The following is a 27,340-nucleotide window of genomic DNA, read 5'->3' as shown; positions in this document are numbered from 1 at the left end:
AGTATGAAGACTCATCGTGGGAGACCCAATCTATCATACCTCTTCTTGTATCCATTAACAGAAAAAAGCACTCTCAACTGACTCTGGCAACCCATTCCACTCAATTCACCACTCTCCAAGGCAAAAAATCTAGTACTCACAACCCTACTGACCATACCTTTATTCAACTTCCGGATGACTCCTTGTTCTGATCCCTCTAGCCAAATGCTGAAACATTTCCCTTGCATCTATCCTATAAAATCCATTAAGCAACTTAAATGTTTCTATCATTTTTTTTTTCTTCCCTATCAACCAACTTCTGCAATCTACACACCTTCAATCTATTCTCATAGGGTACATCCACACACACCACTCACCATCTTGGTCACTTGCCTCTGAATCCTCTCCACTGCTTCCACATCCCCAAGAAATCCAGAGAACCAGACTTGAGCACGGTAATCCAGATGTGGTTACAACTTCCTTATCTCTACTTGTTAATGTGTTCTTCACTAGACAAGTAATCTTATTTGCTACCTTAGCAATATGTCCTCTCAACTTTAACTCTCTGTCTATCACCACCACCTCTAAATCTCTAGCTTCATCTATTTCCTGGAGTACAGTGCCTTCAATGTGATAAACGGCTTGTAATCTATTTATCACAAAGTGAATAACTTTACATTTCTCAACATTAAACTGACACCCATTATCTTTTGAACATACTGATAGCCTATTTAAATCGTCCCACAAGCTCTCCACATTGCCTTCATTAACTATTACTCTACCTAATTTCACATCAGCAAACAAATGAATATTTCCTTTCAGGTTATTCCCTATATCATTTATGTATAAATTAAGCAGCAATGGTCCACGCACTGAACCTTGTGGCACACCACTAGTCACCTGCTTTTGCCTCGATTCTGCCCCTCCATATACCGCTTTTTGATATCTGTCCAGCAACTACCCTCTTATCCACTTAATCAGTGTCATATCCATCCCCATTTGTTCTAATTTGCGTAACAGTATTTCATGTGGTATTCTGCCAAATGCCTTTGCAAAATCATCGTGTAGCCATTTCCTTTATCTAACTCAGCTGTTATTCTATTATAAAAAAGGTAGTAAATTACTAAGGCATGACCGACCCTTCATAAAGCCCTGTTGACCCTCGTACAGTATCATATTTTTATCAACCCATTCTTGAATTCTCTTTTTTACCAATTTTTCTAATTCTTTTACCACCACGTCGGAGATACTAATTGGTCTATAATTTGCTACTGTGGTCTTAGAACCTCCCTTGTGCAAGGGAGTAATTTTGCTCTCTCTTTCCACTCCCTTGGAACTCTACCAGAGCTGAGAGTTAAATTAAACAGCTTAGTCAGAGGCATTGCCAGTTCTCTTGCACATTCTTGCAAAACCCTAGCTGATATCCTATCTAATCCCATAGCAGTATTTACATTGAACTCTGCAATATTGTAAGGAAATTTTTAACCTATGAGATAGACACTAATGTGTCTGTCTCATAGGTTAAAAAAGTTATCTCACTAGGAATATATGTGCTTGCAAAGTGGTCACTCAGTTAATCAACTATTTTATCTGCTTCCATCTCCTTGTCACCATCATCACTCAAAGTCAGAGAGAGATTGTGGGAGATTAACTTAAAGTTAATCTCCCACAATCATTTTTACTCTTATTTTCCACATAATGAAAGAACTCTTAGGGATTTCCTTTGGCCTGCTTGGCTAAATTCTTATCATAATCTGATTTTGCCTTCCTTGCTCATGATCAGGTGATCATGAGTTTGCTGATTACCTTTCTCTTTATATACCTTCCACATCATTTTCTTCTTCTGCAACTTGTGCTTAATGATATTACTCATCTATCTAACTCCTACCAGAATAAGATGGATGAGTAATAACCCTCTTTACCAGAGGTATATCATTTAATACTGCTTCCTCTAGATGACCCTTAACTATATCCCATGCACTATTATCATCCTTACCCTACAGTGTTTTATGTCATCGTACAGATTTCAGTTTCTTCCTAAGCATGTCACATAATCACCTGCCTTGTAGTTCCACAAATACCCCTTCTTGATAGATATTCCTCATGTTTTACAATTTCCCAAGTCAAAAGTCAAGACTGCATGGGCACTTTCACCAAATGGAGACAATGTTGTCAGCTTGGTTACAGATAGCTCTTCTGATCCTATGACCAAGTCCAATATTCTCCCATCCCTACTCCCCTCCATCACATGCTTCCTTAAGTAATTATCTCTCAGCAGGTCTATAAATTCTATTTCCTTTCTGCCACCATGTGATCTTTCTTCCTTCCAGTCTATATCTCCATAGTTGAAGTCCCCTATAATAATCACTCAACCTGTACTCATTGCATTAATTTGGAGATGCATGTCTCCCAGATCATCTGTGGAATTTCCTGGTCTATAGCAACAACCAACTGTATAATTTTATCTTACTGGTCTTAATCTCACACCAGATTGCTTTGAATGAACAGCCACCCTCCAGCCTATCTCCTATTCTTTTTGGTTGCAATTCAACTTCTGTCATCAACAGTACTCCTCTCCCTATCCTATCTTCCATGAATATACTAAGCCCTTCACATTCAATCCCTGTAACTACATCATCTGCTGTTAGCCAAGTCTCATTAATGCCTACAGCTTTTGGTGAGGTTGCAATAATCAATGCCAAAAACTTGTCCCTCTTATTCCTGATACTTCTGGATTTAGTATATAAAAACGGCAACATCTCTTTATTCGGCCACTCACCTTTACTTTCTGAATTGAATAACATATTCAATATTTTTGCTTGAGAGACTAGATTCCTCACTTGGTCATTCTTAAACTCACTCGCTTCATGGTTGCCTTCACACACTCACTTGCTTCCACCCTAATTACTTAAGATTCTGTGAATTTACATGTCAGCATGCTCAGTGAACAAAGCTCTCTCCAGACATCTAACACCAAAACCATTCAGATGTAGTCCATCTGCATACAAATCCTTCTTTCTGTCAAAACAAAACATCATTCTTTCTCATTACAGTCAGCAAGCCTGAGAATTAGGGCATCATGATAAAACAGTCAAATAAAGAGTGATGTTTGGATAACTGGTGAAATGTATTGTGAAGGAAACAAAATACTTCTCTCAAACAGGATAGTGATTTTCATATTTCATTACAAATCATGCTGTTAACTCTAGAAATGCAACAGCCCAAGAAATATTGAAATTGCTGCTACAATGGCAGAAATATATATGAAAAGTACTTAAAGAGAGATCATGTTTTACTAACTTACTTATGTACTATAACAAGGTGACAAATACCTCGGACAGGGGAGATGCATATAAAGTGGTGTACTTGGATTTTACAAAAGCTTTTGTTAGACTGCCACATGACAAGCTGTTAAAAACTGAAATAGATGGGATGGATAACAGTCTTCTGAATTGGATTAGTGACTGGCTGTCAGATAGGTATCAGAAAGTTGTATATGGGGGGGGAGTGCAGTATCCTGAAAGAGGAAGGTCACTAGTAGTGTACTGCAGGGATGTTTTGGGACCATTGTTGTTCAATTTGTATGTTAACGATATTGAGATGAGTTCAATTAGTAATATGCAGCTGTTTGCAGATGACGCAAAATTTGGAAGAGCAATGCAAGTCAAGCTGATGTTATGGTCTTATAAGAGGACTTGAATATATGCCCATTGCATGAATGGGCAGGTAAGTGGAACTATCAGTTCAATGTTGTAAAGTGTAAGGTTTTGAGATTTGGTAAGCAATGATGGGATGCAAAGTATACACTTGGTGGGGAAACGTTAAAGGAAGTAGAGGAGATGAGAGATCTAGAAGTGATGGTAGATGAGGCACTGAAATTCAGGGGCCACATTGTACAAGTTGGAAGACATTATAGCAGATGATGGCAATGATGTGGAGGACCCTGTCATGCAGAAATAAAGAGGTTAGACTTTTTGTTAGACTGCCACATGACAAGCTGTTAAATAAATTGAAAATAACTAACATCTGACCTCCATGAAGTCTCTGCAATCTGTGGAGGTCAGATGTTAATAAGAAGTACTTCAACTCGAGTTGGAAAAGCAGAGAGGTTAAACATACTGCAAATCAATGTTTCATTCAAAAATGCCACTGGAATTAAAGAAATATAAAATGTTGAACATTGTCTTATCAGCATATGGAACAATATAAGCTAAAATAATATTACTTTTATAAATGAATTACCAGGTTTTGATTCCTCTGCATATGTATTATCACCTTCACTTTCTTTTTGTGAAACAGTATTTTCTCCAGCTCCACCACTGACATCAATTTTTGTTTTAGATTTTCGTCGCTTTAATACACTTGCTTTTTTTGCTACCTGAAAAAAAATTCATGAAATAAAAGGCAACGAACACTGTATTTTAATATTCAATAAATGGAGGACATACAGCATATGACAGAATGAAGAGATAACATTCAGCATGGAAGATCAGGAAATTTTGAAGTACACTACATGCTCCCCTTTGGATTATTAAATGTTCATTTAATAAATAGAAAATAATATTATCTTAATTTCTGCCGATTCTATTCTACTGACAGATACAGTTTCTAAAGTGCTATCAATATTGTCAAATGTCCTTGCAGTGGCTTGGAAATGTTTCTGTAAACAACAGGCTAAAAACTAGCTTTATGAAATGTCACTGCTTAATTCAGAAATATACAAGCACTCTCCAGTGCTGATATCCTAGTCTTAATGGATGTGAAAAAGGTGGATAAATATAACTTAAATGCCAAATGCTGTATAGCCACATAAGATTTCTATTTGCATTTCCAATAATGCAGCTTAAACAGTGTAGACAGTAACATAATGCTTGTTTTCTGCGAGTAAAATAAACAATATATAATTCAATTTTATATATAGATATTAGAGAACATGAACTACTTATAGTCACTCTTCCACATACCCACCACCATAATTCTGGATATATTTTTCATAACCCAGATGGTGAAAGTACTATTTAAGAATTTAATGACCTGGGCTCACCACCCTTCCCCCTTTTCCATTATTGGAACATAATCATCATTGCTCATGGGTCGAATGTCTGTTGGTACCTCATGCTTGTTTTGCCATGCTTTGTCATTTCTCTCTATTCAATGCCAGGTAACTTATATCTCACAAACTCTTTCCACACTACTCTTTCACATCATCTATCCGCTATAGCCTTGACTGCCCTATTCTATTTATACCATCCATTGTACCAAGATCAAGAGTTTGATCTTTCTACTGTTATCCATTCTGCAGGTATGTCCAAAAAACTTGTTTCCTTCGCATTATTTTCTTCATTAGATTTTCTTTGCAGTTTACTTTGCAATACAATTCTTCACTTGTTACTTTTAACATTACAAAATACCTAATTTGTAGAATCTTTCTATAAGATGTTCTTTTGAATGCCACTATTCGTCTTACAGTCTTTGACCATTACCCATGTCTCACAGTCATAGATATCACTTGGGAATATGCATGTTTCCAGCATTCTCAGCTTTATCAGGAGGCTCAATGATTATTTGTTTTCCATATCTTGTCCATTGCCTGTAGGTTTACTTCAGTTTTTCATCACTAAAAACATACACGTACTAACCACAGTGATAAGTTTTAACACATTCACTGCCAACTACGAGTATACTCGTAGTTGGTATATCAGCATCACAAGCCAACTATGAATATACTCGTATGACGCTTACCGCCAGCAGCGAGATTACCCGTACTGACTTTGAAGAAGTGAAAATGCTTGGTGTGCGGAGCTAGCAGCAAAAGTGTGTATACTCATAGATGGTATATGAGCCTCACAAGCCAACTACGAATATACTCGTATGTCGATTACTGCCAGCAACGAGATTACCTGTACTGACCTTGAAGAAGTGAAATTGCTTGGCGTACGGTAACAAACAATGCCCAAGTAGCGTGGCAGCGAACGTGTTAATATGTAAATATTTCATCCCAAGTATCTTGGGACATCCTCAGTACAGTAATTCAAACAATACTAGGAATAACAAACAGTTAGGGGGCATGATTACAATGGAATCTCAATATGCGTGCAGTAACGTGCTATAGAACTAAATTAAAATATAACTGAACAAAAAAAAAATTATAATAATAATAACAACATATATAAAGAGATTATTTTACACAATTCTGTATGACAATTTCCCATACTTTAGGAATAGTAAGAATGTCGTTGTGGTTTAAATTTGGTCTGTGTAGTAGGGCTTCAGCACTTTCTTTATATAAACGTCCATGTTTATATAAAAATCTATGTAAAAGTTTCGACTTTTCCCAATGGATCCTATTAGTTATCATAATCAATTATCCTGTAGGCTGCGCCATTGTTATTTATCATGTATTTTTATATACTTCCCTCTTTATGTATATTATTATTCTCTCTATATATAGTATATACTGATGAGGTGAAATAATATATAAATTCTCTTTTACTAACAATTATTTTTATTTTTGACTCCGAGTGTCCCTATATGTTATTATATTTGCACAAAGAGTTCACTCCAATTGGTGCAATGACTTTAACTCACTCTTTCAGAATCCAACTAATCATTGACTCAATACTAAGTACAAAATAAACACATTTAATAAAACTAAAGCAATATATATACACTTCTAGTAATAATACATAACTATAACTACAGATTATATGGATCCAAGGCCTTATTTAAAAATATAAACTTACTCTTAAGACTAAACACTTTTTCTTTCACAATCACAAAAAAAATGTTCATAATCTTTTTCTCTTTCTGTTAAGGCTCTTTTCCAGAAGTTACAAGGTTCTGTACTTCATTATCAGGATCCTTTTCATCAATCAATATAACACACAAAGTCTTCTTGACTAAATCCTGTTTTCCTTTTAGTAGTAATACTCATCAGATCAGGCACCTTTAATACCTAAAAAATCTTCTTAATCAATATATTATCCAAACTTTCACTTTCAGGCATTCTTAATACTTATAAAACTTCCTTATCAATATTTTCTCTAAGAAAAACATTCACTTTAGAATGTAAGCAACAAGTTCTCCTTTCATTCACAATACTAAATTGACAGTCTTAACTTTTTTCACCATAAAAACTTACAGTTTCAAGATTTCCTTTTATTCATTACTTATTTCTCCTTGAAACCTAATATTTCCACTATTCCCTTTTTGGAATACACTATAAAATATCTTCCGACTGCCACACACAAAAAAAACAAATATCAAGTTTCTTCTAACTTGAATATTTACCGGCTAATTTATAAAAACTTACAGTTTCAAGATTTCCTTTTATTTCTTCACTTATTCCTACTTGAAACCTATTATTTTTACTATTCCCTTTTCGGAATACATTATGAAATGTCCTTTTGACTGCCGCACACAAAAAAAATCAAGTTCCTTCCAACTTGAATATTCCTCGGCCAGTGTATAAAAACTTGCAGCTTCAAGATTTCCTTTTTATTCTTTACTTAAGCCTACTTGAAACCTATTATTTTCACTATTCCCTTTTCGGAATACAATATGAAATTTCCTTCGACTGCCGCACAAAAAAAATCAAGTTCCTTCCAACTTGAATATTCCTCGGCCAGTGTTCTAAAAACTTTCCGAACGCTCTCTTGTTTACAACTGTAACTTGGATACGCAACGCTTTCCTTGTCAGCTGTCAATCACACATCAAGTTCTCTCCGGGAGCATGCGCACTTCACAAAAGTCAGAAACTACACACTGAGATAAAATGGCTGACTCGCTGTATCCATCAGCGCTAAAAGAAAGTCTTTCACAAACACAAAATTCAACATTTTAAAATACAACAAACTTTCTTATAAGTAACACAAATAATCAGTTTAGCAAGTACTTCAATATTTTTACTTCTTTACATGTTACTTCTAATATAACATTTTCATAACAAGCACATCACAAGTGCAGAAACTGCGTGTATGAAAACAAAACTAACAAGCATAATTAATACGTAAAAATATTCAGAATTTTTAATATGATTATTTTTACAATCCTATGGTTTGGGTTTTCAACTCCGAGAGAGACCAGATTTCTGCGGTTTGAAAAGACGAATGTGGTCTTGATGTTCCGAGATGTGTTTCTGAACAGATCTACCTGTCTGTCCAAAGTAAGACAACTTGCAGGAGCATGGGATCTCATATACACCAGGTAACATTAGAGGTGAGAGTTTGTCCTTAGGAGAAGGTAAAAAGTTATAAATCTGGTTGATGGGCTTTTAAGTAGTAGCAAAATTGTATTTCTTCATAATTTTTGAAAGACGTTCGGAGATGCCTTTGACATAAGGTATGGGAATCGTATGGACTTCTTGTCTAGGTTGATGTGTGGGGAAGTGATAGATGATTTTTTGGGTTGTTTTAACATTATATCCATTTAGTATGGCTGTATTTTTGATTATTTCTAGTTCTTGGTTTAGAGATTCTTCAGAGGAGCTGAATTTGTTTGCTCTGGTAACTAGCGATTTAATGCCATTTCTGAGATGGATGATGAGCAGAAGAATTGTGAATGTAGCGACCTGAAAATGTAGGCTTGCGATAGACAGATGTGGCGATGGAACAGTCTTTTTTTCTTTAAATGTGTAAATCTGGAAAGGAGATACCCTGTGGAAATTCTTTTTCTAGCGTAAAGTTGATGCGAGGATGAAGTAGGTTTACTTTATCTAGAAAAAGGCGTAATTCATGTTCAGGATGATCCCAGACTGCAAAGATGTCAACAATCATAGCGAAATTTTTAGTTTGGGTTTAATAATGAAAATTCTTTCTTCAAGGTGTTCTAGAAACAGTTTGCTAAGTTTGGTGATAAAGGAGACCCCACTGCGGTTCCTTCTTCTTGCTTGTAAATTTTACCTTTCTAAGTGAAGTAACCGGATGTAATAACAAATTTGAATAATTCAACTATATCAGACAGAAATTTTTGAGTTAATAATTTTACTGTTTCTTTATGGGGAATGTTAGTGAAGAGGGAGACAATGTCAAAGCTAATTAACAAGTCCGTTTTTAACAGTTGTATGTCTTTTATTTTTGTGTGAAACTCTGTGGAATTTTTGATTGAAGAAGCTGAGTGGCCTATGTGAGGACGGAGAAGGTTAGATAAGAATCTTGATAACTTGAAAGTCGGGCTGTTAATAGAAGCTACAATGGGTCTGAGTGGAACATTAACCTTGTGAAGATTAGGTAAGCCATAAATTCTAAGAGGTCTAGCATGGTATGTCTTGAGTTTTTTAGTCGTTTCTTCATCTAAGGAGGAGGTTTCATCAAGTATCTTATTTAATTTCCTGAGTTGATGTTTTGTAGGATCATAATCCAGTGTGGCGTAAGTATTACGATCTCGGAGTAGTAAATTCATTTTATGGTCATATGAATTGGTATCAAGAACAACAGCTCTGGTAATGATTATGTTTATATTATGTTTTAAAGAGGTAAGAGCTTTCAATTCTGATGGTTAGGATATTTAAGTCCAAAGGTTTGGCATCATAGATTATTTTTGCCACCTCAAAACGAAGTCTGTTGGCTTCAATACTGGAAAGATGGCCAATGTTTCTCTCTATGTTATGTATGAAATCTAAATATGGGAAACATTTAGGTGAAATAGCAAAATTATGGTCTCTTGCTAGAACATTTAATTCGTCTGTTGTTTGTGGATGGTTAGATAAGTTGACTACCCATTTTTCTGTCGGTAGTGTTTGATAGGTCTTCTTAGATCGATTTAGCAAGTTGAAGTATTTATTATGTAGATTAGAAATGCTTTTATCCCCAAATTTTTTGAGACACTTATAATCAAATGTAGCAGATCTTGATTAACGTATTTGATAATTCTCCTTCTAGTTCCATAATTTTTAAATTATTTGTTGCCAATTCATGCTTAGAAACTCTTAACTGATTAAGTAGTAAGGAATGGCTTGCTTTCTGATAATTTTATGGGCACCTGGAGATTTGATGACTTCTTTTAGTTTTTGCAAAAGTTGGAATGAGTTTATCGCGTCTGCAGTTTTTAAAAAAGAGATTCTAGCACGTACCTTACCCTGTTTTAATTGAAGTTTGCCTAGTAAGTTGGTCTTCTGTGCTGTCAGTTCCCCGTGAAGGAATGAGATGTTTTTATATAATGAAACCTGTGGTGAATTCATCACTAAAAAACACACGTACTAAGCACGGTGATAAGTTTTAATATGTAAATATTTCATCCCAAGTATCTTGGGACATCCTCAGTACAGTAATTCAAACAATATTAGGAATAACAAACAGTTAGGGCACATGATTACAATGAAATCCCAATATGTGCCATGTTGCTGCCTAGGTATGTGAGTTTCCTCACCTCTTCTGCTCTCATCTGTTTACCTTTATTTACTTTTTCATCCTCTTTTCTCCAAATATCATTGTTTTATCGATGTTCATTATCAGCCCATATCTCTTTCCTTCACTTAGCTTCAGCACTGTTCTTTCTAGTTCCTCTTCATCTTCTTCAATAATGACTATGTCATCTGCAAATTGTATATTTTTGTACCTTGAATTGAAATTCACCTTATATATTGTCCTTTATGATATCCATTGTTCTTTCCAAAAGCATGATAAAGATCCTTAGAGAAATCAGGTCTCCTTGTCTCATGCCATCTGGAACCATCTTATTTCTTCACAGTTTCTCGCAATAGCCTCTGCATTATCACTGATATTCTGCAAGAGCCATATCAGGTTCCTATCCACTCCACTTTCTGATCTAAACTGTTGAATGCTATCTGAACGCCAATAAAACATATAAACTTTTAAGTATAATTTCTGGGAAATTCCCATGCTACTCCTCTTAAACACTATTAATATAATTAACGGCTATTTTAGCCTGTTTTGTTTTTAGCAGTGTCCCTTATATTTAATACATTGGCTAACATAACTCAAAAGGGGTATATATATATTTTAGGGCATTATGGGCGAGTATAGAAGGCAATTATGGCAGAATAAAATATGTGGAAAGATTATGTACATACCTTGAATTTGGTTTAAAGATGCCTTCTAAATCTAAGCTCTTGTTGAAGGGGGGGGGGGGAGGAAGAGAGGGAAAGAACATGGGGATGTACTTGAGACATGGGAAGTAAGTTTGGGAACCCGGGTTACTATTAATAATATATATATAAATATATATATATTATTTTGTTGTAAGGAGAGGGGGGGGAGAAGGGGAAGGGTATCCTTATGTGGAAACTGGGGCAAGGGTTTACAGGGTGTGGACCGTTTCGGTCATCGTCTGACCATCGTCAGAACTTTGTGGGAATGACTGTATGGCTATGTCAAGGCTGCAAGATGTATCTGCCAAATTTGGGCATTTGTTGTCGCTAAATGGCCGGAGGCGTGGCTTAATTTGTAAGTTTTGGAACGTCCAACATTCGGAAATTAGGTAGGGGCGGTGGACGTTGATGGAATTACCATTGCATTTTATGGCAATAGTTTCGGATATTCTAAGCATCGTTTCGTTTTCTTGTTTGTCAATGATTATGGCTTTGTCAATTTGGGGGATTGGTTTTAGTTCAAGGGCGTGAGCTGCAATTTCAGTCTTCCCTGTATTTTGTGGTTTGTTTTTCTTTTTGATGTTGCGATGTTTTTTCGTGTTCAGATATTCTGGAATGGGAATATTGCAATCCCTGAAGTGCTCTTGTAGTCTAGTCCATAACGACCTAATTGTAGAGCCCGTGTAGGTGACGTCACAGTCTTTTTGACAAGGAAATTTGTAGACTACGTTGTGGTGTTCGAATAATTCTTTATGAGTGAGAGATTTAGTAGGTTTTAGGAAAGTTGCTAATTTATGGTTTGTGGTGAATACTAGCTTATAGGCCGTGTTTTTGAAAATGTATTTGTAAGCCTTGTATGTGTTTTGGATGTATGGCAATTTGATGACCATACGTGTCGGGAAGTCTGCTTTTGTTGTATTATTGTTAAGACGGGATTTTGCCGTATAGTTCGCGTAATTTATTAAATGCGTGGGGTAGTTGCGATTTTTGAAAACCTGTGTTAAATACCTCACACACATCCCTCAACGATTTTAGCAACAGACTACAATTCACCATGGAAACAGAACAGAACAAATCCATCAATTTCTTAAATCTTACATTAATCAGAAGCCATAACAGAATTGCCACGAAGATATTTCACAAACCCACACACGTCAGAAACTACCTCCATTTCAATTCATACCACCCATATTCCGTTAAAAAATCAGTCATCCTATCACAATTTATCAATGCTTACAAATTCTCCACCAACAGCAATTTTCTTAACACTGAACTCAAGTATTTAACACAGGTTTCCAAAAATCGCAACTACCCCACGCATCTAATAAATTATTAGATGCGTGGGGTAGTTGCGATCGAGAAGGATGATGTCCATAGGCAACTATGCGGTCAGACAGAGATCCCTTGCGAGCATAGGCCTCGGCACAGCGGTATAAAGTATCGGCGATTACTAGTGTTCTTAGTTCTAATTTTCTATCAAACATTCTATTTTGTCCAATCTGCACTCACCAGCTAACAAAATCTAATTGCTATGGAAAATATATTTTTTGAGTTCTATGCATGACCATGACTTTGAACCAGTCTTTATTGCCATTTTTAAATTCCTCATCAGTGTTTAAGTGATGAGTTTTTAGGAGACCAAGTAACAAAAAATTTACTTGAAGCTAAGTCTGTTGTATGTTCCATGAATGTACAACCAAATTTGAGAAATTTTAAGGAGTGGTATGCCACCTGCAATTATCATGATTAAGGGTTGGTCTTTTGTGAATTTTTCCTCCCCAGATTTTTCAAAGTTTCACAAAACTCATCTCTGTTTATAATTCTGTCAGAAGAATACCTTCAATATCCAAAAGATGGGTATTGAAGGTATTAAATACCTTCAATATCCATCTTGCAGACACCACTTTGCTGTTTCTATTCTCCAGTTCCTTTTCTGTAATGACGTGGCCCATGGACATCAGGTTTATTCCTACTGGGCAGTGGACATACGAGAGTGATCTGAAAAGTTCTCGGCCTAACAATGAAAAAACAAATTATTTTTTATTTTTTAACATAATCTCCCTTAAGACTAATACATTTATTCCAGTGATATTATTCCTGTTAGTGGTTCCCAGTGAGATCTGCAAAATACTCCTCTATAGTTGCAATCATCTCTTGATTCGAAGAAAAACGCTGACCAGCAAGGAAGAGTTTTAGTTTGGGGATGAGATAGAAGTCAGAGGGAGCTAAATCTGGGGAATATGGTGGATCTTCCAACAATTCATAGTGCAGATCTTTAATTTTCCCATTGCCAAAACACATTGTGGGCAGGTGAATTGTCTTAATGAAAAATGATTTTTTCTTCTGCAAACCAGGTCTTTTCTCACGAATTTTTCCGTCTAGTCTGGTTAAAAGATCAGAATAATATTTCCCTGTTATTGTTTTATCCTTTTCAAGATAATTAATAAACAAAATGCCTTTAGCATCCCAAAACACTGATGCCATGACCTTTCCTGCTGATGAAACCAACTTTGTCTTCTTTGGTGCTGAACAACCGTCTTGTCTATGGTTTTTGAGTGCTGTTTGGATTCTGGTGTGTAATAGTGAATCCAAGTCTCATTCATAGTAATAAATCAATGCACAAAATCAGTTTATTTTTGTTAAAATGCTCCAAGCACTGTTCAGAGATTTTCATGCAAGTGCGTTTTTGATCTGCTGTGAGCAAGTGTGGCATCCATCTTGCGCAAAGCTTTTTCGTTTGCAATTCTTCGTGCAAAATACATCCTACACGCTCTTTTGAAATGCCTATAGTCTCAGCAATTTCACACACTTTGACTCGCCAGTCATCCAATACCATATAGTGCATGTTGTCAACGATTTCTGGTGTTGTTACACTTTTTGGACTTCCTTCACGTGGATCATCTTCAAGGCTGGTACGGCCACATTTAAACTCAGCAACCCATTTCTTAATTGTCAAAAATGAAGGAGAAGAGTGTTCATAAACTCTTATGAACTTCGAATGAATTTCTTTTGGCATTAAACCTTCTTTTACAAAGAATTTTATAACTGAACGATACTCAATTTTATCCATTTCAAGGGATACAGACAACATTCTTGATTCAGACAGATGTAAAAAACAAACTACTTGATAGAATGATTTGCAATTTCACAAGGATGCTTATGACGGATGTACCAACTTAGAAAAAAAAAATCTTGCCGACAGTATTGTGGTCTATGGTTGAGGCCGAGAACGTTTTAGATCACCTTCATAGCCAGTGGTGAGCTATGGAAATTTTTAACAAAGGACTCGCATCATCGAGCAAAAAAAGATGTATTTCACACGAAAACTTTTATTAATACAGCTTGTGTACAAATTCCAATCAAAAAGTATGAGAGGACAATCAACCTCTAAAGGCTACCATTTTTAAACAAATATTCATGATCTAAACATGAAATATTTCCACACAATCATCTGTGTTAATTTATCTTACATAAGAAAAACAGTTTTTAACTATCAAAATATAATAAGAATGATATCTTTTATAATCTTTTATAAAACATTTGATTGACTACTGGTTTTACCGTACGATTGGCTACGAGAAGGGTAAAGATAGTGCATGCGCTTATTTTATTTTCAAACTTGGGCGCATTCGTTATAGAGGAGTTGAAACAATAATTCCAAATAATCTATACAGTGCTGAATAGACTAATTTTTGTTAGGTTATCATATGAGTTTGTCGCTTAATATGTTTCAAAAAATTTTTTTTTTTTTTTTGAAAAAATAAAAAAGTATACAAGATGAATAAGAGGCTTGCAAATTTGAGAAAAATTTAACAAAGGGCTTGGCGAACCCCTTATAGCTCACCACTGCTTGTAGCTACAAAGTTCCATTGAATGTATAAGAACAAGTGACCAGTAGGTCACTTGTTCTTATACATTCAATAAATTTATGTTCTAGGAGAGCTGGAATTATTACTACTACTACTTTTGTATGTGTGTGTGTGTGTATAAATGTGAGTCAGAACATAAACCAACAGCAATTATCTTCAATGCAAACTTATTATTAATATTATTTTGCTGACCTCCATGGAGTCACATGACATTGTGGGAAGCCCACACAAAGTATCATACCACTCCTTAAACTCATCGACTGTCTGCACATTCACCATCTTCTCAGGCAATGCATTCCATGAATAAAAAACTTATCTTTTTTTTTACTCACCACTTCCTTTTCAACTTCCAGGGATAGACCTGTGTTCTTGCTCCTTCCCCTTGTTCTAACATATGAAAAATCTCCTCAGTGTCAAATATGATAACCCTTCAACAGTTAAAATGTCTCAATTCATGTCCTCCCTTTGTCTTCTCTCTACCAAACTCTGCATGCCCTCAGTCTAATCATAATCAATATCGTACATAGTTCTGATATCATTTTTGTTATCTGCCTCTGCATCCACTTCAAGGTTACTTCATCCACTTCAAATCCTGGTGACCAGATCTGAGCACAGAAATCCCGATGTAGTCTGATCAAAGCTTTATATGATGGGAGCCATCACCGCACTCCTATCTCTTGTAGTCAATGTCCTCCTCAACACTGCAGGAGTTCTCTGAGATGTTTTCACAACCTTTACATTATGTCCTCTGAACTTTAAATATCTATCCACAATCATCCCAAGATCCCTTGCTTCCTCCAATTCTTCCAGCATAACTCCAACAAGTGCATATGAAGCATCCCATCTGTGAATCCCAAATTTTAAAACCTCACATTTAGTTGCATTAAACTGACATCCCCAATCATTTGCTCACCTTTTCAACTTATTCAAATCCTCTTGAAGAGCCAAAACATTAACACTATTACTAATAACCCTCCATAGCTTCACATCATCTGCAAACAACTGAAAACCTCCCCATAGTTCTGTAACAATATCATTGACATAAAGACTGAAAAGTAATGGTCCTAGGATTGAACCCTGTGGAACTCCCCCTGTAATCTTCCTACTGCTGCTCCTCCATATATATTTAATATCTATCAGAGCCAATCACCAATTCAGTCCACTTACCTGATATCCACACTCATATGAAGCTCAAAAATCAACGTGTCATGTGGTACTCTGTCAAATGCCTTGGAAAAATCCAAACTGACCATGTCTTACTCTCATCCACTGCTCATGTTACTCTATTCTAAAAGGTAATGAGATTACTAAAACAAGAGTACCCTTTAAGAAATCCATGCTGGTGTTAAATCTTGAATGAAGGAGAAAATTATTGTACTACATTTCATTCAGATTTAACAAGTATCTAAACTTTGGAGAAATACTTGTATATTGGTAAGGGTGAAATTGATTGTAAAATAATGATAAAATCCATAAAAAAAAAAAATTTCCTTATGTATTATAATATTAAATGTCTTTGTGAATACAACAGAGGTTGAAAATAGGTGAAAAAATGTTAGTATGCCAAAGTTTAGAACAAAGTTACAGAAGAGATAAGCGGATTAAAAACATGTCCGGAGGCAGTCACATACACAAAGTCTAAAAGGAGCATGGGAGTTTCCCGTGGACACGCAAGCAGGAGCGACAGCATGGAGTGCAGAAGAATTAGGTGCCGGGTAAAAAACAATGATGTAGTAGGGAGAATATCACAGCAGTGATTATATAGAACTCGGCAAAGCCAACTCGGGACTCTTTTTCCATCTTGTTCCTGTCGTTCCCAGAGAAGGAAGTTCGAGTGCAGTCGAGAAGGATGATGTCCATAGGCAGCTATGCGGTCAGACAGAGATCCCGCGCGAGCATAGGCCTCGGCACAGCGGTATAATCAGCGTAGACCGAGATGATATGCGGAACCACGTGGACCGATCCCTGCAGACCAACTTTGCCTACATCGAAGTGAATCGTGAACGTATTCGCTAGTCAGTCCTTTCTGAAAGCAGTAAACTGGAGGAAGAAACAACAATCCGTAAGAATAGAGCAGATGATCGAAAGAGAAAGCCAGAGTGATCCTAATGCCCCAGTAATGTAAGAACTTTTTAAATCTTTTGTATATACAGGAATGTTAGATTGCAACGAAGACAGGAACTGATAAGTTATTGGACTTTTGAAGCATAATAGGACTTTAGCATCTGATCCACATATAGAATGTTATAGCTCTGTATATGAGAACTTGCAAAGTGTTGTGATTGAATATATAGTTTTGTTATAGTCAGATAGTTCCTGAGACCAAGATTTGGTAAATGATTACCTAAGAATGTTAAGCCATTAGAAGGAATTGATAATGTGTTTAGTATTAGATATTGCTTCATGTTGAGAAAGTTTAAGAATGCCCAGGTTACATCTGCATGACTGAATTAGTTTAGTTAAGTAATTATCAGTAGATGTACCATATTTTTTAATGAATAAATCCTTTCTTGTCAACCTAATAACTTGCCTGATCTATGTTCTCAATGCACCACTCATAAAGAATAACCTGTGCAAAACAAAAAATTATGGGGATAACCACGACTGAAGTAAAATTTAGACACGAGTTCTGGTGAAATTTGGGAATAGCAATTGCATGAATATTGAATATTGTGACATTCTGAGTGTTTTCTTCCAGATGATCATTTTGGATGGTGCAGCGTTAACAAATAAATTTTTCCAAAATTAGAAATGGGGTTAATACCAGAAATATAACAAAGGGATTGGCTCTAGCCTGAAGCAGTCTCTCTGTTAACAGTGCGGTGCACCATCATTCAATGCATTTATAGCAGCCAGCAGATAGAGAAATGCTAAGATTTGTATGAGTAAGGAATTAATGAGACTTAAGAGAGACAAATAAGTAAGTAAGGTAGATAGGTAAAGGTATATATCAAATTAACGTAATTTTATGTTAATTTTACGTTAAGTAGAATAATTGAAGATTTAGTAAGATCCGATATAGGTAAACATAACAAAAATTTTTAATTAACAAAAACAACATAACTTAACACTGGCCTGCATAAATAATATTGTCCTCATCTGCCCAATTCTGTATATGAGTTCTTACCAATTTCTCCAAAATCTGAACAGGCCTATAGTTTGATATCCTTATGCAATGGTACTTTCTTCTCTCCAGGAACCTGTCCCATTCCAAGACTTTCATTAAAAAGCCACGTTAAAGGCACACTCAGTTCCATAGAACATTCTTCTAAACATGTGGAGATATTCAATCTAGTCCCCCCACTTTATTGACATTTAGCATTCTCAGTATTGGGAATACATCATCTTCACTTCTAACATTTTCACCACTTGCCATCGTTGTAATAAAGCCTGCATAAGGGTGCCGTTCCATCCTGGTACAGCAGGATTTATCCTTCTAAGAATAAAGCCTGCTGTATCAGGATGGAACAATCTAATAAAGTGAAGATTAAATAGCTCAATTAACATATAAGCTACTGAATTAGAAACTTTTATTTAATATTGTGCTAGATCTCCTTTAGTGACCATCAATACCAATCCTTTTCAATTTCCTGCACACTTGTCGGGAACAGCCTTCATTAAATGATTTAATCAATTGCTGCACATGAGGTTCGTTGTCCATACAAGTTTTCTCAGACGATGATAATCTAGTTCCTGACAGAATGTCTTAGGACCACAATTATGTCTCTTAGACGAGCAATGTGGGTTATTTTTCCACTGACTGAAAACCTGAGATATCCTACCTTTTAAGAAACCAATCAGCTCTACTGTTTTCAAAATCGTGGCTCCAGCCAGATGTGCACCCACAATAAGCCCTTTATCAAACTCTGAAAGATTCTTTGTTTTTTTCACTATGATCAACACTATTGACAATTACTGACCTGCAGCATTCTTAAATAGTTAACTAGAACATGTGGTTTTGCATGTGACCAAGTATTTTGCATCCACGCTGTGTAAGAGATGACTACGTACATCTGCATAAAGTTTTCTAATGCAGTGGACGGTATGTGTATGTTATCTGCTTTGGCCACCTGATTCCCATCTTCATCCAGTATCATTTCCCCTCCTACTCACTACATAGCAAATAAACTCCTTGGGATTCTTCTTTTAGAGTACTAGTCTCTTCTCATATTCAAATTTTTCTCTCCTTACAATATTAGTCACCTTCCAAGCCTGAGTCCTATATTCCTTACACAACAGTTCCCCACCTTTTTCTTTCTTTATATGTCTTTCATAATCTTTTTCTTCTGCAATTCCCCTTATATTTCTCTTGTCATCGATTTGACATCAAATTACTTTAACTTCTTCACTCAAGGTATACAATCTGCCACTACCATTCAGTAATATCTAATTTTATTCAATAACGTTGCCACAGAATTTGTTTGATAAGTTTTTTTTGTTTGTTTATAGTTATATAACATGCAAATAGTATCCCATTATATATTTACTTTTATCAATTTTACAGTACACCTATATCTCGTTATACGGCCGAGATACGTTCATGAAAAGTCGGCCGCAAAGTGAAATGCTATATAACGAATCATTTATTTCCATATAAAGCCGTATAAATTCAGTAAGATCCGTTCCAATTTTATAAAAAAATAGAAAATCATTGGGTTTCTGGTTGAAAATGCTTTTTTTTTTTTTCATTTAAAATATCGTTTACATTAGTTATTAATAAACACAAAAATATAATTTTATAATACGTACTAATAAAATAAAACGAAATAAAACACAAATAATAAATGAACGTTTTTTTTTTTTTTTTTTTTAATTTTTGAATCAGTCTGATGACAAATTGCACGACATCACTTCGTTAATGTCACCATCTGTTGTTGTCTGAGGACCCGGTTTAAAAAATTTGTCTGTTTGTTGTATTGCGTCCCTTTTCTTTTTGCAATTCTTTGTAGCAGTTAATAACTGTGTTAATGCTGTGAGAAACTTTGGCGCTGCATTCTTCATTAGGATCATTTTGAAGTAGGATGTTTATTCTTTGTTCGAAATGAGTAAGCGCATTCGATAAATCCTTTGAGATTAATTGTCGGCAAACAACTGGTTCTTGTTGTTCCTCATCAAATGTACGAATTATGTGCTACGCGAAGATTGTGCGACTACAAGACGACACAAGTAGCGTTCCTGCGCGGAGTGGCCAGCCTAAAACACATGACAAAAGATGTAAACACAGGGGATTTCCCGACTTTTTGGCCGTATACTGAAAAATTGTAGGCCATAAATCGAAACTTAGCCATAATTACACAAGGCCGTTATAGCGAAAATCCGTATAAAGAGGGGCTGTATAGAGAGGTATGAGTGTAGTAATATTGATAAAAACAATTATAATACTATGCTTATGACCACGGCTCCAGAAATCCACTCGCCCACTCTCCACAGGTGAGTTATCATCAGAGAAAAAAAAAAGGCGAGTGAATTTTCAGCCAGGTTCTATCTGCATTCAAAATATATTATTTTCTTTCCATGATTTATCCTTTTTTCTTTTCTTTTTTTTAAATATATCATCTCATTCACTGTCAAGTTATTTCATCAATGGTAGTTGCCAAGATTTATTAAAGAAGTTTTATTTCCAACCAAAGAGATAGCATCTTAAGTTAATTCCTTCATAATTATATATTAAATTAATTTAGCCAGTATCAATATGACATGTCAGTAATTGCTGATATTATTAACAAGAATTAATTAAGAAAATCAAAGACTTCAGTAAAGTTACACTTCTTCTAGATGTGTCTACAGATATTTCAAATGAAGATAAACTTGTTACTTATTATAAAATACATAGTAAAAATCAGAAATTAAAAGAAACATTTATTACTGTATTTTCACTGCAAACTGCAAAGCACTTGAGTACATTAGAGTGTAAAATGAACAGGGAAACAAAGTCTGCACGTAAGGTATCATCACGCCCAGGCTACTAAGGTGAAGCAACAGAGGTGAATTTAGTCTCTCTCTCTCCACACACACACACACACACACAATGAGCATAGTCATGAAGATATGTTATGTGCAAACTTTGTTTGGTTACAAAAAACTTGTAATTGGTTAGTAGGCATTGGAACAAATGGAGCAGGAAACATAAGGGAGAAAAAAAAAAAATAATGGGCTAATGGCAAAATTAAAGAAAGACATCCCAGATCTATCAACACAGTGTACTGAACATAATTTGAATCTGGCTGTTTTAAATTCTATTAAAGATGTTCTCTTTATTGCTGAAATTCAAACAACAGTAAAATTACATACATTATACCAGAATTCACCAAAAAACACCAAACAAATTGGAAAAAGTAGCAGTCATGTTACAAACAAAAATCACGAAGTTTAGCTATCACCATTCAGTAAGTTTCTAATAGAGTGGGACATTTACTGCACTTGTTAACAACAAGTCTGCAGTGGTAATGCATTTGGAGGAAATAGGTAATTTAAAAGGGATACTGCTGCAACATCAAAAGGCTTCTTAAAGAAAATGAACAACAGTATTCAGATAATGGTTTGTATGCAGAGAGCTATTCCAATGTTAAATGAAAAAATCTAATAGATAAAGGAATAATGTATTTTAAAGCCATCTCAAATTTACCTGGCCTGAAATGGAAGATTTTGGGTAAATATTTCAGCAAATCTGGTAAATTTATTTATTTTGTATGAGGTTTTTCCCTTCTCCCTCCCCATCCCTTAGGATGAGTTGAGTCCCCTTAACGAGGGATTAAGGATTAATGTGTGTTCACGGGGCCGGTTTGCCTGTTCTGAAGGGTTTGAAAAATCCAAGTTTCCAGGTGAAAAAAACCCTCTATCTTCATATGAGACCGACTAACTCACGTTTAGTTGAAAGAGAATAGATAAAGGTTCCTCACGTCATGGATGGGAATCGAACCCAGGTCTTTCTGACCAAAGGGCTCCGTCGATACCAGTGATGGCGAATCTTTTTACTCAGGTGTGTCAAACATCTTTTTTTTTTTTAAATATTGACGTTGTTGATGTGCCACTTGTACATGCATTATAAATTTAACTACATAATCATAGATGGTGACTTATACATATCATATTAGGCTATTTATTTAATAGGACATTGATATAAAATCTATAAATTCATATTATACAATTAATTTACTAAACTGAAGTTACAAACTTACATTACATTTAATGACTTTTCTGTTGGTGAGTGCTGGTAGAAAGTTGCTTTATAGGAGGGCTATAGTGTGTGCATTTTAATGCTATACAGGCAGTGCTCAAATTATTGCTCTAAGGCAGAAAATAGAGTTTCACAAGAGTATGTAGAAGAGAAATTTGTTATAAGAGCTTTAGCAAAGATTTTAAGAGCATGAAAGTTTCCAGGAAGGCTATTCCACATGCTTAGAATTTCACTATCTGAATTTTTACATGCAGTATCATGCAGACATTCCCGCTCAAATTCTTCTAATTCATTTCTAAGAGCAATAAACTTTCTTTTCCAGATAGGATTACACTGGAAGTCGGCTAGTTGCATTTCTAGATCTTTTAAATCCAACTACTCAAAGCCATCTAATTTAAGATCCATGAATTCTGTTTCATCAGGATACTTTATGAATTGGATTGTTTGTTCCAACATTCGAAATTGCTCAAATCTAGATGAAAAAACTACTCAATTACTTACTTTAGAACTTCGATAGATTGGATGATATGCTGTTCATGATTTTTCGGGCTGGTTTCGTTAAAAAAAATTTCCACTCTTGGGAAATACTTAAAATTGTTACTTTCTAAATCACGTTGAAATATTTTGAGTTTATTCTCAAAGCCAAAACCTACCTTCGCCTTAACTGAGAACAATCTTACATGATTTATCGCAGTTTTTTCATCAGAATACCAATATTTTTCAACATCCAAGGTGCGTCACCTGAAACCCTCAAGTGTGTCAGTGCTGACACATTTGTCATAGGTTTGCCATCACTGGTCTATACCGACTGAGCAATGGAAGCTATATCTGTAAGTAAGTAGTAATAAGTTCAAACTTGTGAGGAAGCATTAAACATACAGGACCTTAGGTGTTGAAGTTGTTTCATAAAACTTTATGAAACAACCTCAATTTATTTAAATAATAAACAAATGAGAAAGCTACTTACAAAATCATAACATTCACATAATTTCATAGGATGTTACACCATTCACAGAACAACTACCTACTTCTGATCCTGGAATGCATAATCTTCCAACTGGCTTCAAGTTAATTAATAACAAATGAAACACTGATTAATAGTCAGAACAGCAATAACAAAAGTTAAACACTGGTTTGTTGTTATGCCATAAGAAGTCATCAAGTTAATGTTACTAGTCAACAGTGCATGCCACTGTTATAGAGGGAAAGTGACAAGATGACCTTACAGTATTAGCATGATAACAGCTCTACAGTTGCAACATTTGTCTTCTAAAGGCAAATGGTTCTACATCTTAGTATTTTGTTGTCAATATAGTTTCAAGTCCATCAGAATCCAAAGTGAAATACTGTGGCACCAAAATAATCAGGAGACTAGATGGTCCTTGTATGGGAGACACATTTGCAATTCTTTTATTTCTACATATAGCTTGCCACAATTCTTTAAATGAATTTTTTTATTTATTTGTTTTTTGCTATCACCAATCCTAAAAGGCAACACAGTATTACCGTGGAAAAACTCCTGTACAAGAAAACAAAACTTCGTCTTCTGCAGCTTATCTTACTAAGTAGGGTCGCTGTTTCTAATGAGTCTCCTCTATATCCTCCTGTCTTGAGCTGTAACTGCATCCAAGTTCTTCATCCTCGGATCCTCCTCCACCACCAGTTCTCCCCCAATCTCTTCTTTGGCCACCCCTGCTTCCTCCTTCCCTGCTGCACATCCATCTGCACGATCTTCCTTCCCACACACTCTTCCTCCCTCCTTGTCATATGACCAAACCGTCTCAACCTTGCCTCCTGTATCTTTGTTCCTAAGTTCGTGACTCTCACCATTCCCCCTTACATAGTCATTTCTCAGATGATCCTTTCTGGTCACACCATATCCACCTAAGCATTCTCAATCTCTGCTACTTCCACCATCTTGTTGATGTTATTTTTCCTCAGGGCCACAATAACAAAAAATATAACAAATCAACAGTTTATTTTATGAATTCAACCAAATCTAAACAAAAATTCAACAACAAAGAAAGGAATAAAATATATAAAAAAATCTAATCTCCACATCTGCTTTGACATTCATGGCCAAACACTAATAGAAATGAGGTATACCACTACTTACAGACATCTAAACCGGACTAGATACTGATAAAATGCACCTCAACTTGAGGCACAACAAGACTTACCATCCACCTCAAATATCCAAACTGCATATTGCATAATTCCATCAGTCACAAGACAGTATTTATGGAATGTCAGATATGATATCTAGAGCTAGAGAATGTCATACCTAGAAATCCCCTATTTTTTAATCTTCTCTGGGTCACAATTTCCTTGGCTTAGTGTGCTGCATTATTTTTTAATTTATGTTGATTCCAGCTATGAAGGAAAGATTTAATCCCAAAACACATTTAATGCCACAGGTCTGACCCGACTCCAAATATTACATTTTATTTTACAAACACTTCACACCTCCAACAAGTGGAGTTGTTGTGGTGGTGGTCTTATACCTGGCAAAAAATTGTTTGCTACTTAGATTTTCATAAACATCCACACCATAGTAGAATCTGAAAAAAACAATCTTGTTGAAGAGCAGAGATTATTATCCACTCAGCCAACCAAGCCTTTATCATTCTCCTAATTTTGATAATCATTGTAACCTCTTTCAAATTTTCTCTGAAGCTTGGTTTTCTGCAGTGAAAATATTCAAATAGTGAGTTATTTTCTCAGGGCTCAAACTGTCTTTCATTTAGACTGATCAAGTTGGAAAAATGCAGAGGCATTTGTGTTATCAAGAGCTTAACATATTTTTCAATCATGTTTAAGCTTAAGAACTGGGTGAAACTCAACCAGCATAGAATGAATGAAGCAATCGAATGAAGAGAGCACTAGGAATGAATAAAACTATGGTTTAATGAAGACACTGTCACCAAAATAATGGAAATTGGAAGATTCACTGGAGCAGAGATAAGTTTTATATATTGGAATGTTTTTGAAGAATTATATTTATTTCACCTAAAATTTATTTAATTAGCAATACTGAGATAATTCATTAATATTGAGGTTGTTAGTTGGTTTTGCAGTGAATTTTGTGAATAACAGTTAAAGAGGTAAAATAAAATGTCAGTAAGAACTAGAGAAACCAGATGAATGGAGTGAAATTTGAGTGTTTGAGTGGTGTAAATTTTACTAAGATGGTTTGCTGTCAAGAATAATATGTATGCACAGACGAATGTGACAGGTGTGTTTGTTGAGAGAGTAAATAAGAGAAGTGAAAGAGTGAGGGTTTGCAGAAAGTATGATACATTAATAGACTGCAGTGATATGAATGAAAGTTGTAAACAGAAAGCGAAGAATATGAGACAAAAGGTGACAGGCAGTATAAGGTGGACAGGAGAACACAATATGAGAAAGGTTGATGCTCCAAGAGGATGTGAATGTGAGTGTAGACAAAAAGGGAAGGTGAGGACTGGGATCAAGGGAAAATATTTGGATATGAAGAAGGTTCTAATATGAATAAGCAGAAAGTGAAATGGCTCCAGTTAAGTATGGAGAGGTCACATCTATTAAGTGGTATAAGTGAAACTTGCCATTGATCTAGAAATGAGCTGTTATGTTTGGTACAAATGCTAGAAGTAGAAGTAGAAGAAAAAAAAGATATGAAATAGTTGCATTAATTGAGTCCGTTCACCCAAAAATTGTTGGAATAAGTGAGACATAGTTAAAAACTGGAGGGGGGAGTGCTATTGATGATAGAGAAAGAGTTATGTCCATACAAAGTAGAGATGCAAGAGGAAAATAGTGCCAGTGGTTTTGAAGCAGTTTGATGCGAGATAGAGGGAATGAAATACTTGGTTGGATGTTGTTATAGACGCGGTAATGTCGACAGTAGTGACCATGAAATGCATACTCAAATTAGCCAAGCAAATAAGAAAGGGTGATCATTATGGGCGATTTTAATTATGACATTATAGACTGGGAGGTGAGATAGCCACTGGAAGTAAAGAAAATGAGTTTCTTGAGTTTGAGGGTCTTGGATTTGATCATCTCATCAGAGGATGTTATGATAAATGAGGTGTCAAATCACCCTCCAGTTGGTCAGAGTACCATGTAGTGATTAACTGAATGGTTGCCAACCATGCGAAGCCTTTTGTGAGGAAAGAATATATGTAGAACTACAAGGCTGGTAATTAAGAGAAGCTCAGGAGACAGTTTGCAAGTATAGCATGGAATGAGGAGTTGGATGGAAAGGACTTGAATATCACCCAAAGGTTAGGTGATATTCAAGAACTATCTAGTAGAAGAAATGTATAAATGTATTCAAAGGGTCAGAAGGTCAAATAAGGTAGGTGTCAAATGGATGAATGAAGAGATTCAGCATGCCATACAGAGGAAATTGGCATTATGGAGGCAGCATAAGAGGAATAATCAATTCCATAAGGATTACAAAGAACAGGCAAGGAGGCTGACTTGATTGGTAAGAGTAGCACAAAGGCCAAAGTATGAGCAGTAGTTAGATAATGAAGCCAAAAAGAATCCTAGATGGTGTAAGAACAACTGCTGCAGAAGATATAGTTGAGATATTTAATGAGCAGTTCATAAAGGTCTTTCATTCTTGTGAATGTGATATCATAGAAAGTTTGAGAGTAGTTGATGAGGAGGAGAGACTGACTATAAGTGAGCAAGATGTATGTATGAGGAATTGAGCAAACTTGATGTTAATAAGGATGTGGGCCTTGATAATATATCACCACATATTTTAATGGAATGTACCAGGAGTTGGCATCTGCCTTGACATATTTGTTTGATATGAGTCTTGCACTGGGTCAAGTTCCAAAGGAGTTGAAGGAAGGTAAGACTGTGATGCTTCATAAGGAGATGACAAAACTCAAGCATCAAAGTGCTAGAGAAGCTGATGAGAACCAGGATCCAGAATTGGGTTGACAACAATGGTATTATATTTGATGGACAGCATAAATTTGCTAAAGGGAGGTCATGTTTTAATAATCTACTTATTTATTACAATAAGGGTGACAGCTTCATTCGATAAAGATGGATACACAGTAGTATACTTAGATTTTGAAAAGGCTTTTGATAGATTACCGCATGGTAAGTTTATAATCAAACTAGAGCAGATGGGGTTGGTTATTAGACTAGTGCATTGGATCGGACATTGGCGATCTGATAGTATCAGCAAATTGTGCATTGGGGGGGGCAGCATTCTGGAAGACGAAAATCATTAATGGTGTGCCTCATGGGTCTGTTTCAGGGCCA

The 27,340-nt window shown here is 35.6% G+C and overlaps 1 protein-coding gene across 1 annotated transcript in view; it reads right to left on the bottom strand.

Moving 5' to 3' along the window:
• LOC150102760 (potassium voltage-gated channel subfamily KQT member 1-like) overlaps positions 1-27,340 on the bottom strand; it is a 295,473-nt gene that overhangs the window by 83,753 nt on the left and 184,380 nt on the right. The window contains exon 11 of the mRNA XM_090398734.1: positions 4,222-4,357. Within this exon, the coding sequence (XP_090254860.1) occupies positions 4,222-4,357 (136 nt within the window). The remainder of the gene's footprint in view (positions 1-4,221; positions 4,358-27,340) is intronic.

Source organism: Typopeltis vanoorti, chromosome 10 (genome assembly GCF_054136105.1).
Source record: "Typopeltis vanoorti isolate ZY-2024b chromosome 10, IOZ_Tvanoo_1.0, whole genome shotgun sequence".
Classification (NCBI taxonomy): domain Eukaryota; kingdom Metazoa; phylum Arthropoda; class Arachnida; order Uropygi; family Thelyphonidae; genus Typopeltis; species Typopeltis vanoorti.
This window is presented reverse-complemented; position numbering and strand designations above follow the sequence as displayed.